This window comes from Ochotona princeps, chromosome 7 (genome assembly GCF_030435755.1).
Source record: "Ochotona princeps isolate mOchPri1 chromosome 7, mOchPri1.hap1, whole genome shotgun sequence".
Classification (NCBI taxonomy): Eukaryota; Metazoa; Chordata; class Mammalia; order Lagomorpha; family Ochotonidae; genus Ochotona; species Ochotona princeps.
This window is the reverse complement of record NC_080838.1, coordinates 45,344,166-45,359,304: the sequence shown is the minus strand read 5'-3', so window position 1 is coordinate 45,359,304 and position 15,139 is coordinate 45,344,166. Positions and strand designations below refer to the sequence as shown.

Sequence of the window (15,139 nt, the reverse complement as noted above, 5' to 3'; positions counted from 1 at the left end):
GCATGGCACTTACAATGAGGTTGCTGTGAAGGCCCGTGGAAAGCCTGCAGGTGAGCAGGGTGGCTGCAGGTGAGACGCCAACTGTAGGAAAACAGTCTCCCTTGGCTGTGGTCCTGCTGGGTTCATCTGATAGGTCAGCTGTGAGCTTTCTCGGTGCACCTCCCACAGCTATCACTTTCTCCTCACCCACACAGAGAACACTCCAACGCTTACCTAGAGAAGCCCAGGATGGAGCCTGCCAGATGTCATTCAACTGCCAATAAAGTGCTCCCATGGTGTGTCCTTCTCCGTTCACTATCTCGCTGCGGCTGCGGAGGTAGAATTCAGTTTCTGTTTTGACACACTGGGCCTGCATCACCTGATTCAGAGGAAAGCATTGACACACAGGTGTTATTGTTTCATGTAGGCTGCCTGGACCTGGGAAAAGCACAGGCTAGATGTTGGTCTGGGTTGTTTTCAAAAGCAAACTGGTTACATCTGGGAATCTGAATTAGCTCTAGCTTTATTATACTCGATCCACAACCAGCTCCACGGCACGAGAGAAGCAGCTTCTTCGGTGCAGGCTTATCTGCAGAATGGGTGTTTGGTTTATTATATCACTGGATAACTCGGGCTGGTGTTGTGGCATAGCAAGTTAAGCTACCAATTGCAATGAAGTCATCCCAAATGGGTACTAATTCCTGTTCCTGCCACTCCACTTCCAATCCAGTTCCCTGCTAATGCACCTGGGAAAGCCTCAGCAGAAGGGTCAACTGCTTGGGGCCCTAATACCCATGTAGGAGACTTACATGGAATTTCAGACTCCTGGCTTATGACTGGCCCAGCTCTGCCCATTGCGGTTATTTATGGAGTGAACCAGCAGGCAGTAAAGAACTTCCTAAGGACCATTAATTCCTGAAACTCCAGTCTCTTACTGTTGTTGTTCCTGACCTGGTGTGTAGCATCCGCTCCTAGCTTAATGCTGTACTTGCAAGAGGCTCATGCAAGGTCACCAATGAGAACACAGAGAGAAGGATTTCAGTAAAAAAAAACAGGGTAGCATTAGAGGAGGGTAGGGATTTTTCACAAAGGAAAGAAAAAGGGATGTATGTGTATGCGGCCACCAAACTCAGAGGTCTCCCTGTTAAGCTAGCAAAGTCCCCCCCAAAAAAACGTAGAATGACTAGAGATAGGCTAGCTTCATTTAAAAAAAAAAAAAAGTCATAGGTGAAGCTGAGACTTACAGAGTTGCAACCATAACATTCCAGCAGAGTGAAGCAAAATGAAATCATGGTCATCACATCAATATTTAGTAAGTACCTACCACATGTATTATCCTGCTAATAAGATGCTATCCCAGCAAAACAAAGTGGAGCCACCCTCATGGGGCTTATTGTTTTGTGTAGAAGACAGGCTGTAATCAAAGAATTATATTTTAAAAAAAATGAAATAGCTACAAATGCAAAGAAAAAGCAACGCACACCTGAGCTCCTGCAGCTGGGTAATGAGGACCATGCTGCTGGCCCAGGCCGGGGGCACCTCACCTCCTGTCAACCCACAACCCCGGAGCTCCCAGGCCTCGATGGCCTAACAAAGAGGCCTACGAACCTACAGCCTTCAAGTACTGCACCTCAGAACCTGGCTCAGCCTGGACCTCCTCACCCAGCAGGAAGCTGGGGGGGTGGCTCATCTAAGAAATGTAGGGCCTGGTTCCCTTTCCTCAGATCTAACATTTACAGTCTGATGAATAACAGAAGAGTCAAAATGAGAATTCTGATATGGGAACAAGTATCAATGCATCCCAGTGAAGATAATTAAATCATGTCCCCTTAGGCAAAAATGAAGATCCCTAGGACTAAACCCACAATCTATCAAAATCTTCATGCCCGGACACCTGGCACCAGGACAGAGGACAGAGAACAAACCAAATTGATCAACTACCCCAGCCAAGTAGGTGTGGACTATGTCAGCCAGAGGATTCCGAAGAGATTTATTTGAGCTTGGAGTGGTGAGATCTGTAGCGACTCAGAACAGTTGGACTGTCCAAACCATTTGAGCAGGGCCCTCAGAGCATGCCCCGCAGTGGGGAAATGGGATGGGTGGGGGCTGGATGTGGCTTTTTCCTTTATCACTCCCCTTTCCCCAGAATACAGGAAGGAAAAAAGAGTATGTGATAACAATGGTTTTACCCACTTTCCTCTAGCACTTGATTAAAAAATAAAACGGATCTTTAAAAACTAAGTAGCATTCCCTAGGAAATCATTAGATGTTCACGGGCCCCGCAGCGTGGCCTAGCAGCTAAAGTCCTTGCCTTGAACGCCCCAGGATCCCATATGGGCACCGGTTCTAATCCCAGCAGCTCCACTTCCCATCCAGCTCCCTGCTTGTGGCCTGGGAAAGCAGTTGAGGACGGCCCAATGCATTGGGACACTGCACCCGCGTGGGAGACCTGGAAGAGGTTCCAGGTTCCGGGCTTCGGATCAGCGTGCACCGGCCGTTGCGGCTCACTTGGGGAATGAATCATCGGATGGAAGATCTTCCTCTCTGTCTTTCCTCCTCTGTGTATATCTGGCTGTAATAAAATGAATAAATCTTTTTTAAAAAAAAAAAACCAAGTAGCATTCCCTAGGAAATCATTAGATGTTCAGTAAATATGAGGCGTTGCAGAAAGTCTGTGGAAAGGGAAATTAAATGAGAAATCTGTTTTGTGTAAAAGAAATTAAAACCCATACAATTATTTTCTTGTAATTATTTCCATGAATTTTTAGAAGACTCCTCTAATATGAAGAATAAATGACAGCAGGCAGAGGGGGCTATCACCTAAGGGACCGGTGAAGACTCCTAGCCCAGCTTCCTCTCTCAGCGGCTCCAGAAGAGGCCACGCAGGTGGGGGAAGTTACTAGAAGAGTTTAGTCTTCAGACCAGCAAGTGCGAGCTGCACAACACAGCTTAGCAGGGTAAGTCTATGTGTGGAACCCAAGATAAGGGATAGGTAGGAGAATGAAGGGTGAGGCAAGACCACCTTGGAATACAGGCAAACTGAAGAGGCTAGGGCGTGGAGGAGTGCCTTGGCGGCTTTAAAACAAAGAGAGGATAAGGAGGATCTAAATGCCAAGACTTTGTCAATAGTTGCAATAATTCTTACCTACTGGAAACCCTAAAGAAGAGACACAGCCTGTTCTTCCCAACAGTGTAAGACTATAAGAAAAAGAATGAGGGGTACGAGTAAGAACAGAGAGTATGCTATGGATGGATTTGATTTGTGTTACACAGGTTAAAGATGACTGGCCTATATGAGAGTGACCGGCAAGGGACACTCTTTTGCTCTTCAATTTCCTATCTGTATTTCAGTCATCAAAAAAATTCAACACGAAAAGCACAACATGTCATAATTCTGATTTCTTTCACCTGCTGATGTATTAGAAGGTGCCATGATAGAACAAATACACTGCACAAAAGCAAGTTCAATTCTGAATCAAAGCCTGGTTGCTCCAGAGTATTAAATTCTCAAAGCCCATCACCAACCAAAAACTGGTCATAATCAACTCCCTTGTGTGCCCGCTCCTGACTATGCCCTTTGAATGCCAGTGAGTTCAGAAAAGAATAATCATTTCTGTCATTTCTTTGAGTGTAGTTTTTTGGGGAAAATAATAAAGTGACATTAGTAAAATGAACAGCTGGAAAAAGAAAACCTAGCATGAAAAACAGCTGAAAAGGTTTTCACTCGCTCTCTGATGTACCAATAAATTCTGCCTATTTTGTACAACAAAACACTTAAACAGTTATGAAAGCTTAAAACATGAACTGCAACACTTCTCAAAGAACACACATTAACATTTCCTGTCCATACAATGTTGTGTTAGAGTTCATCGGCAACACATCCCACTGTCACAACTCCCCTGATTTACAAGAGCATATTTGAAATGTGAAAATTCTCATAATTATCCCAACATCCTTTAGTTTTCTGCTCCTACTCTTATACAAAAGGTTGTGTTTAACATAGGAGAAAACATGAGAGTGGGCTGGAGTTTGAATAAGAATTGATGTATTTTTAGACACTAAGAAAACATAAAAAATGTGGGGCCAGCTTGTGGCACAGTGTGTAAATCCACCATCTGCAAAACCCATCCCCCATATGGACACCAGTTCAAGTCCTGGCTGCTCCACTTCTGATTCAGCTCCCTGCCAATGGCCTTGGGAAAGCAATGGAAGATGACCTAAGTGATTGGGCTTGCCATGCATGTGGGAGACTCAAATGAAGCTAACAGAACTTATCTTTGGTCTGGCTCAATCCCAACCCTGTTGAAGTCACTTGTGGAGTGAAGCAGTGGATAGAAAATCTCTCTCTTTCTCCCTCTCTGTAATTCTGACTTTCAAATAAATAAAATTTGTAAAATACTTAAAATGTGATCATGTTTAACAAAAGCTTCTGATTTACTTCAGATTAGCTCTTCTGATTAGAATTAAGCTTTTATCCTCTCTCCAAGAGCCTGAAACCAGGTATGGCAACAATAACAAGTAAATAAGTAGTTCTCTACAAACTAAATGGGTATGGAGTCATGAGTTGATGAAGTAAACTGGACAAATTAAAAAAAACATTTGAATGGAAGCCTTACTATGAAAATATCTGAAATTTAATTTGGCAGTTTCTTTGAAAATCAAATATAAATATATCATATACCTCAGCAACACCACTCATGTGTTTCTGCCCCCTCAAAACTTAGACTATTACTATAAGAATTTCCATATTAACATCTGTAATTTCATTATTCATAATAGCCCAAAAATGCAAACAACCTAATTATTCATCAAGTGAGAAACATAAAATACATGTATCCTTACAACAGAATGCTATCTTGGCAAGAAAAGTGACTCTAGTACAGTCACAGGAGACAAGCTAGTTGAGCTTGATGAAAGAGGCCAGATGCAAAGGATTATACCGTATTTGTCCATTCATATGAAATGCTGAGAAAAGCAAATTCTACAGAAACCAGAAGCAGATTTGTCTCCCTGGAGCTGGAAGCAGGAAGGGGAGTTCTGGGGAAAGGCCTGAGAATACCTGAGATGATGGTAGATGGTCTAGAGCTGGATCACAGGGCCAGGCACTCCTAAAGCAGTTCAGACACTGTAAGGAAAGCTCACTCCAGGGTGCCTGCATCCAAATCCCAACTTTGTCTCAATTTCAACTTCTAGCTAATGCTCACTCCAGGAAGCAGCAGGTGGTGATCCTAGTAGTTGGGTCTTTATCACACACATGGCAGACCCAGAGTGAGTTCTAACCTCCTGCTGACTTTGGCCTGGTCTGACCCTGGCTATTGCAGGCATCTGAAGAGTGAACCACGGAATGGAAGATCTCTTTCAGCTTATTTCTCTCTGCCTTTGAAATACATGAATAAATAAAATTGAAACATGGGCATGGTTGCATAACTTTATAAATATACTTAAAAATCACTTAACTGCACAACTTAAATTTTATCATATATCAGCTATATCTCAATAGAAGCCCTTTGAAAATGCATCCAATAAGGTGCCTGGTGTAACAAGCACAAATCTTTCGACATATGCTCACACCTATGTAATCCCACATAAAGAAATACAACAAAGTTTCTTGCACCCTTTGTGAATTATTACTCACCACCCCTCCACAACAGTGGTTAATCCTCCCTGGCTTCCTGTCACCTTGATTAGTCTTCCATATTTAAATTTCAACAAAAGGAATCAGTATGGTATCTACTCTTTCTTTTTTAAAGGAGTTAACTTTTATTTATTATTATTTTAAATTTATTTTTATTGGGACCAGAACTGGTGCCCATATGGGATTCCAGTGCATTCAAGGTGAGGACTTTAGCTGCTAGGCCACGCCGCCGGGCCCAGCCAGGAGCTTCTTTCAGGTCCCCCATGTGGGCATAGGGTCCCAAGGCTTTGGACCATCTTCAACGGCTTTCCCAGGCCACAAGCAGGGAGCAGGATGGGAGCAGGACACTGGGATACAAACCAGTGCCCATATAGGATCCTGCCATGTGCAAGGTGAGGACTTTCACCATTAGGCAATTGTGCCAGGCCCTCCCTCTACATTTTTAACAAGTTGTCTTTTTATATTGCTTTATAGAAGATTGGACCTTGGACTCCACTTTGGATTAGCTTGGATCCAACCACTGTGACCATCTGAAGAGTGAACCAGAAGATGGAAGATTTCTCTCTCTCTCTGTACTACTACTCTCTGTAAATCTGCCTTTCCAATAAAAATAAACAATTTTTTAAAGTCATTAAAATCTAAGAAGAGCTAACTCAATTCTTATATGTCATTACACAGGGACTGAGAAGAAAATAAGTTCCTTCTTGGTAGAATGAAAACTTGAATTCTTTCAGCAAGAAGGCTAACCCATGATTTCTCGTGTTAATTGCAGGAACTCATGCAATGCGAGAATGAAAACAACATACCTGAGTGAGGTAGATGGTATCTTTGAATGTGCGTACTGGATCTGTGCTGTTGGGGAGTCTGAAATGGAGCTCCGCTTGCAGAAGCATTTCAGAGTTACCATCTGGGTGGTGTTGTCGATGACGTGCAAATTTGCTAAGATAAGACCAGTCCTCTTTAGACGAGACCTTTCAAGCAAGAGTTACAAATTAGAATGTTAGCAGTAAAGCTACTTGTCTCTAAGTCTCTGGAAACTTGGAAAGCACCCTGCATAGTGGAAAGGAGATCGGAGTCTGTTCTTTGGCAATAACTTTGTAAATGCTTTGGCTGCCATTATTCTTATCGATGAATATCAAATCACAAAACAAGGATTTGACAATGTGATCATCTCTTATTTAAAAAGTCTTGCCTGGGCCCAGCAGCGTGGCCAAGCAACTAAAGTCCTCGCCTTGAATGCTCCAGGATCCCATATGGGTGCCGGTTCTAGTCCCAGCAGCTCCACTTCCCATCCAGCTCCCTGTTTGTGGCCTGAGAAAGCAGTCGAGGACTTCCCAAAGCCTTGGGACCCTGAGCCAGCATGGGAGACCCGGAAGAGCTCCTGGCTACTGGCTTTGGATCAGCGCAGCACCGGCCATTGCGTTCACTCTGGGAGTGAATCATTGGATGGAAGATCTTCCTCTCTGTCTCTCCTCCTCTCTGTATATCTGCCTATCCAAGCAAAATAAATAAATCTTAAAAAGAAAAAAGCTTTGCCTTCTCAAAAAATTCCTAATTTATATATATATATATATATATATATATACATGTTTTAGTTTTATTTGAAAGGCAAAGTTACAGAGAGAATGAGAGTCACAGAGAAACAGATCTTCCATCTGATGATTCACTCCCCAAGTGGTTACAGTACACAGAGTTGAGCTGATCCAAAGCCAGGAGCCCTTTCTAAGTCTTCCCATATGGATTCAGGGGCACAAGGACTTGAGTCATCCTCATGGCACAAGTGACACAGAGACCCAAGCAATGAACAAATCAGGAAGTCTATCTGGAACCAGTGGATGACATAACTTTAAAAACAGCCTTAAGGAAATACATAATTTGAATTGCAATGGGCAAAGGCAAAAGAGGCACAGGCACCATATAAGATGTTACTGATGCTTCCCTTGTGTAGGACCAAGAGTCTATTTCAATCTTAAAATTAGCTGACCAAAACATCAAGATATTGATGGATACTGAATTTTTAAAAGTCGCTATATAGCTCTTTTAAAACAGTAAGGAGCAAATACACAAGTTCAAAAAATATATTACACAGGAAATATCAGTATTGAAACAAATACTGAAATATTAGAAATGAAAAATACAACAGAACAAAAAAATCAATGAAAAGTCTCAATAACCGAATGAGTGAAGCAGAATTTCACAGCTAGAGCACATCACACATGAAAATGCTTAATCAGTGAGAAATCCAGGAGAGCAACTAAGTAAAGCTAAGAAAACTATCCAAGAATTAAGTGACACCAGCAAAAGGCCTAATATAAGGATGATAGGAGTTTCGAATGCCAACTTTTCCAAAGCACAATGAAAAACAACTGTATGAGTGCTGCATCAGACAACTGTTTGAACCTGTATACATTTTTCTCACCTAGAGGACACTCCTGGGACTCAAAGTGGAAGGAGTGAATTATCACTTAATAAAAGAACAGGGATCTCAGTTCCCTGCTAGCCTGGGAAGAGCAGTAAAGGACGGTCCAAGTGCTTAGGCGCTGTTTTCCACATGGGAGACCTAGAAGAAGCCTGGCTTAGCTCCAGCCATTGTGGTCTTCTGGGGGGTGAGCCAGTAGATGGTTCTTTCTTTCTCCCTTTTCCTCTTCCTTCTAACTCTGACTTTCAAGCAAATAAATACATTAAAAATAATAATGAGAAGAAGAACAGGGACCTAGGACAGAGCACCTCGTTGTGTTATCATTCCTCTGTTCCTTTTTCCCATTCTCAATGACTGTTCCTGCCTGCTTTGGGTTCCTGAGCAGCTCTTACTTTGAAACAGGAATATTCCCAAAAATCGACTTCCCAATGTGGAACAACCAAAAAGGCAGAGGAAGTTAGAAATGGCCACTCCAAAATCCATGTACATTTTCAACATGCTATATATGATAAATAATTTTATCTGCCAAAGAAAAATTTCTAGTTAAAAATTTTCAAGCAAACAGTAGAACCTAAGGCAACGACATTATTTATTGCTAAAAGTACAATAGAATGTCAATATAAAACACAGATACAGCTGTGTTGGAGTGTTCAAACAAAGGGAGATTCCAAATGTCTTAAGGTTAATGGACACAAGTGGTGGGAGGAGCAAAAGTCACAAGATCATTACAATAGATAAAGGAAAAGTTTGTCACAAAATCCAATATCCTTTCTGATATAAGTACTGGATAAATTAGGACTAAAAGGGACTGTCCTCAGTATTAAAAAGCATGTAAACTAAACCTCACTGTTTACATCAGACTAAAGGGCGAAAGAGGGAAGAACTTCCCCTTCAGAAAAAGTCAAGGATGCAGACATCTTTGTATCCCATCCCTGCTTTTATCCATCACCCTGCTCATTCTGGTCAGGACAATTAAGCAAGAAAATATAAGAAGAGGCATCCAGATTGGAAAAATAAAATGTAACATTAGCTCTATTTTCAGATGAAATGACATTACATAGAAACAACCCTAAGTAATCCACTAAAAGCACTATTACAGTTGACAAATGTGTTCAGTCACTTTACAGACTACAAGTTCAACATATATCCTTACACATTAGCACAGAGCAATCTAAAAATGAAATTAAGAAAATAGTGCTCAGTGTGTTAGCCTAGAGGCTAAAGTCCTCGCCTTGAACACACCAGGATCTCATATGGGCACCAGTTCATGTCCCGGCTGTTCCACATACCATCGAGCTCCCTGCTTGTGGCCAGGGACAGCAGTAGAGAATGGCCTAAAGCCTTGGGACTCTGCACCCATGTGGGAGATCTGCAAGAAGCTCCTGGCTTCTAGCTTCAGACTGGCACAGATCTGGCTGTTGCAGCTGCTTGGGGAGTGAATCATTAGATGGAAGATCTTTCTCTCTGTCTCTCCTCCTCTCTGTGTATCTGACTTTGCAATAAAAATAAATATTTTTTTAAAGAAATTAAGAAAATATTTTCTTTTACTATAACAACAACAACAGCAACAACAACAACAACAACAAAACACTTGGGATCAAGTTATCCAAAAAAAGTACAAGACTTGCACACTGAAAACCACAAAACAAGGTTGAAAAAGTTAGAGGGAACCAGTGCTGTGGCTCAGTGAGTTAAGCCACCACCTGTGACGCTGTCATCCCATTTGAACGCCGGTTTGAATCTCAGCGGTTACACTTGTGACCTACCTCCAAGTATGCACCTAGGAAAGCAGCAGATAATGGCCCATGTACTTGGATCCCTGCCGCCTACATGGGAGACCACGATGTTAAAATCCTGGCTCTTGAATTCAGCTTGGCCTAGCATGCAGTCATTTGAGGAATGAACCAGTGACTAGAAGACCAGTGTGTGTGTGTGTGTGTGTGTGTGTGTGTGTGTGTCTGCGTGTGTATGTGTGTGCATGCAGACACGCATGCACATGTGTGTGTGTCTTTCCCTGTCAAATAAATAAGTCTTTTTCATAAATTAAAGCAGACACCTATGCTTATAGGTCAGAAGACATAAAATTCTCAAAATGGCAATACAACACACGTTTTTGGAGAAATTAGCAAGTTTATACTGAAACTCATTTGGAAATTCAAGGCACCCAAAATAGTTGAAATAATCCTTAAAAGAAAAACAAAATTAGAATTATACCTCCAGATCTTTAAGCTTATTACATAGCTACAGTAATCAAGACAGTGCATAATGAAGTGCCACTGGAACAGAATTTAGAATTTAGAAACAAACCTACTTTTATGGGCAATTTATTTTCAGAGGTAGGAACATTCAGTGGCGCAAAGAACAGTATTTTCAATGAGCAGACGTTGGGAACACACACAAGAATAAAACTGACTCTGAGCTTACGCTGTACAGAAAACACAAAACGAACCATAGACTAAGATTTAAGAGCTAAAACTATTAAATTCTTAGAAGATAATGTGAGATAAATCTGTCATGTGAGGGTTGGCAATGATTTCTTAGATAAAATACCAAAAACATAAAAGATAAGAGGTGATTGATACATAGGGCCTCATCAGCTACCTGAAATGTGCTTTAAATGACACCATCAAGAAAAACCACATCCCACTGACTGGAAGAAAATAAAGAAAAATCATACACACTGATAAAATATGTATATTTAGGATCTATAAAAAGCTCTTACAATTCAATAATAGAAGACAAATAGTTATACATGGACAAAGAATTTGAATAGACATTTCCCGAACAAATGGACAATAAGCACATGAATAAGCACATGAGATGATTAGCCATGAAGGAAATTCAATTCCTTTAAATACAAGATTCTAGAAAAATGTGTCAAAAAATAAAACACCAAGTGTTGGCAATGGGAAGAAACTGGCACCATCACATGTTGGTAGTAGTAAACCTGTGTGAGCCGCATAGAAAACAGCTTCAACAGTACCCCAGAATATTAAACACAGAACTACCACGTGATACAGAAATTCTACTCCTCGGCTGTATTTACCAGAATAAAAACATATGTCTACATATAAACATAAGTTTCATTCACAATAACCAAAAGTAGTAATATCTACTAATGGATATATGGAAAAACAAAAAATAACATGCATACATCACAGACTATTACTTGGCAGTAAAAAGTTTTATCAATACATAGAAAAACATGGTTGAACCTTAAAAAGATCAAGCTAAGTCAAAGAAGCCTGTCTCCAAAGATCACAGACTGTGTGGGTCAAGCGTAAGAAATGTGCAAGATGGGCAAATCTATTGACACAGACAGTAGATTAGCAGCGCCTAGGACTCTGAGTGATGGAAATGCTGTAACATGAGATGGTTATGAATGAACAATCCTGTAAGTATGCTCAACTGCTGAATTGAACATATTGAATGCGTGCACTGTATTGTAAGAGATCCCAATAGAGCTGTTAGGAAAAGAACACATCAGTCTGCAATTGAGGCTTTGGAGACACACCCAGGACACATCCATACAGGAAATCAAGTATAGCAAGAAAGACGGAGAAGCAACAGGAGGGAAGGGGGGGAAGGACAGCATTAGACAAAGCTTTACTTATCACACTCAGATTTCTTACTGCAAGGAAATATCCAGGTGTAAATATCTGTCAACTAGCAATGTTGTTATAGGGTGTACAGAAAGTAGCAAATAAGGATATTTTTGTGTGTGATTCTATGTTATGTTGAACCAACCACAGACTCTCCTTTGGTAAATATTCCTTAAGAGATAAAATTAAAAAGCAATATAGAAAAGTTCTGATGCACAAAATAATGAATCTAAGAGTTTAACCCCTCAAAGATTACATTTTTAAGATTCTCTTCATCCATCTTCGACCCAAACTTTCAGTTAAATAAGACACAGACTTAATTTGGCTTTTGGATCTATAGTTCAGAAATAACATGAACCCATAGTATAACATTCTGAATCACTGGCAAATCTGAGAGCACTTACCTTTTGTAAGGTACTGAAGGAAGGCCAGGACTGGTATCCATACTCAGACACAAATCGAGCTTTTGGGAAAACACGCCAGTTCCAGCAATCACTGATATAGTCATAAAAATGCACATCCCCAAACTGCCAGCTATAGGGGTCCTCAGAGAGCCATCCTTCCGCGATGGTTTTGGCCCCATTTGTAGGACTGGAAACAACATATGGACGACTCTTGTCTCCCTGATGTCAGAAATAAAATTATTTTAGAGACCATATTTTCAGTCAATAAAGTGCCAATCATTTGCTTCTTTTAATATACCATCAAGTCCTCACAAGGCCAAGTGCCTAATAGAACATTCATGTGATCATGTACTCCATTGCCCATTCACTCATGACCACCTCTCGGCTCTTCATCGGTGCTTCATGCTCTTTTCTAGTTAACACCTGGCTCGCCCCTCGCAGCAGCTGAGATCTTGCTCACCTCCTGCCTCCATGCTCATCCATCACAGGCAGTGTTTCTCAACGCTGGCCCTACTATCGTTTTTGGTGGGGGCTGAGGGAGGGTCTTTCGCATTCTAGCTGATTCAGCAGCATTCCTAGCCTCTACCCACATGCTGTCTTCCATGCCACAGGGTCTCTAGAGGCAAAATCACCTCTACTACCGAACCCCTAGTTGAGAACAGATGCCACTGAATCAATATTCAAATAGAAAACCTTATTATTTCTGCCCAGGCCCAAGTCAGCTCATGGGCAGAAATGGCAGAGTGTCCCCCACCATTTACATCCACCTCATTTCTGTAAGAGTCGTCCCCAGGAAGCAGCTTCTTGGCCTTAATTATCATCCTCTTTCTCCATTTGCAGGTGAGGGTCCAGAGACGATGCTGCTAAGAGCCCATGTCTTTACAAGGAGAGCTGCCATATCGCAGTGCTGCTAGCACACTATTTACAACACGGTGTCTAGTGCAAAGGCAGAAATCAAACCCTTACACTCATCATCTCAATACGTCACTACTTCTTTCACTGAGATGATTCATTACTGCATCTATGTCAAATGTTTGTGTCTCAGGGTTTTTTTTTTTCATAACTACAAAGAGAGAAAAGAGAAGGACAGGGAGAATGCATGTCTATGAATTCATCAAATATTCAAGTATGGAATCCCCTTTGGCATTTGCAGTGAGCCAGGCTGCAGTCCCTTCTGTGTCCTGGAGGTTCACAAGGGGGCAGATACGGAGATTGACCTCTTACAAGAGTAGATGGGGCCCGGCGGCATGGCCTAGCAGCTGAAGTCCTCACCTTGAATGCGCCTGGATCCCACATGGGCGCCGGTTGTAATCCTGGCAGCTCCACTTCCCATCCAGCTCCCTGCTTGTGGCCTGGGAAAGCAGTCGAGGACGGCCCAAAGCTTTGGGACCCTGCACCCAAGTGGGAGACCCGGAGGAGGTTCCAGGTTCATGGCTCCCGTCTTCGGATCGGCACAGCACTTGCCGTTGCGCTCACTTGGGGGGTGAATCATTGGACGGAAGATCTTCCTATCTGTCTCTCCTCCTCTCTGTATATCTGACTTTGTAATAAAAATAAACTTAAAAAAATCTAAAAAAAAAAAAGTAGATGGTAAATCAGTATGGAAATCAGGTCCTGGACAAGAAGTGGTAAGTGTGATGAAGAAGTACAGGGCTCTTTGGGAAAAGAAAACTTACTGTAGAAGGCCAGTAAAGCTTCTCTGAGAAATACACCTTCAGAAAATACTTTCAACAACTTTTTCCCATTAGGTCTCATATTTATTGGTAATGCCATTCATATTTTCCCCTCATGTCTCTCTTACCTTGACAAAACAAAATCCTTACTCCATTCTTTTTCCAAGTGCTCTTCCTGTAATCTTCTATTTTACCAATAAACTATTCTCTGCTCTCTTCTCTCATCCTTTTTTCTCTTTTCTCTCATCTCAGGACTTCCTCAACCTAACAGAAAGCCCTTTTGGTCCTTGTGAGTCCAGCACATTCTTTTTCACCCACTCATTCCTCAGCTCATGACACTCTATTTCTGATCATTCCACTTCACTTGAACATCTATTCCCGCTCTAGGTACGTAAATGATGACACTGGTCCCTTATTATATGTGAAGCTCCACCCATGGCTGGCTGCTCATTCACCTGTCACACCTAGTTTCCACCAACCATTCTGAGTCTTCCTTACCCAGGTACCTTCTCCGTGCTTTGATGGACACTGCTCTCTTCAGCCTGTCCTTGTCATCAATGCTCTCTCAAGACTTGCCCTCCCGCTGCTGTCCTGATGATTCCCAGCTCTTGTGTCCATCCTGACTTTGTGTCCACATCCACGCTTACATACCCATAGCCAGCTCCATATTCTCTCCTGTGTTGCCCTGCTAATTCCACAAATCTAACTTTTTAAAAGCAGAACAGCTGTTTAAAATTCCCAAACTTATTTAACTGTGCTTCCAGTTTTCATCAATGGTCCCCAAGTACAAATCATCTTCAATTTTTCCTTCTCCTGCCTCCCACAATCACTGTAAACAGTGCCAGCTCTAGGTCCCAATAATTTTCCCATCATATTTCCAGTCCCACATCATCGTACTGTATCACCTATGACCTCTATGACCCCCCCATATCATCTCCAAAACAAAGGTGATCTGACCTGCATTTCAGGGTAGCCCTAAACACTAAATAAGCAAATTACACAAGGCACTTTTATAATCAATACATTAATATATAATATTAACATATGGCTATAATTTTATATTAATACCTGGTACAAAATACACTCTCAATAACTTAAAATTATTGTATTGGTCATTATATTAGTTATGAAAACTGGTTTCCTTACCAAGAATCGCTCATCTCTCAAATCCTTTACCTGCTATCTTCTAGGACTATGGGACAGTGTTAGCTCCCATTGTTTCTTGAATAAAATATAACTATCATATGATCAAAGCCATTCTATAATTTGTTTCTAAGCAGTCTGCTCTACCTCTGCCTCTCCTGCTTCAATCCAGGAGGCCATTGTTTACAGACACCAAGCACTGCTTGCTATTCCTGATCCACATCACACACTCACACGTTGTCAGAGCCTAAAACAACTAGAGGACAATGTTTTACCTCAAAAGT

General features: G+C 41.6%; 1 protein-coding gene across 1 annotated transcript in view; it reads right to left on the bottom strand.

Annotated features, from left to right (window-relative positions):
* MANBA (mannosidase beta) overlaps positions 1 to 15,139 on the bottom strand; it is an 88,299-nt gene that overhangs the window by 7,423 nt on the left and 65,737 nt on the right. The window contains exons 12-14 of the mRNA XM_004594295.4: positions 12,040 to 12,258; positions 6,421 to 6,585; positions 214 to 358 (exon numbers count right to left, since the gene is read on the bottom strand). Coding sequence (XP_004594352.2) covers positions 214 to 358; positions 6,421 to 6,585; positions 12,040 to 12,258 — 529 coding nt within the window. The remainder of the gene's footprint in view (positions 1 to 213; positions 359 to 6,420; positions 6,586 to 12,039; positions 12,259 to 15,139) is intronic.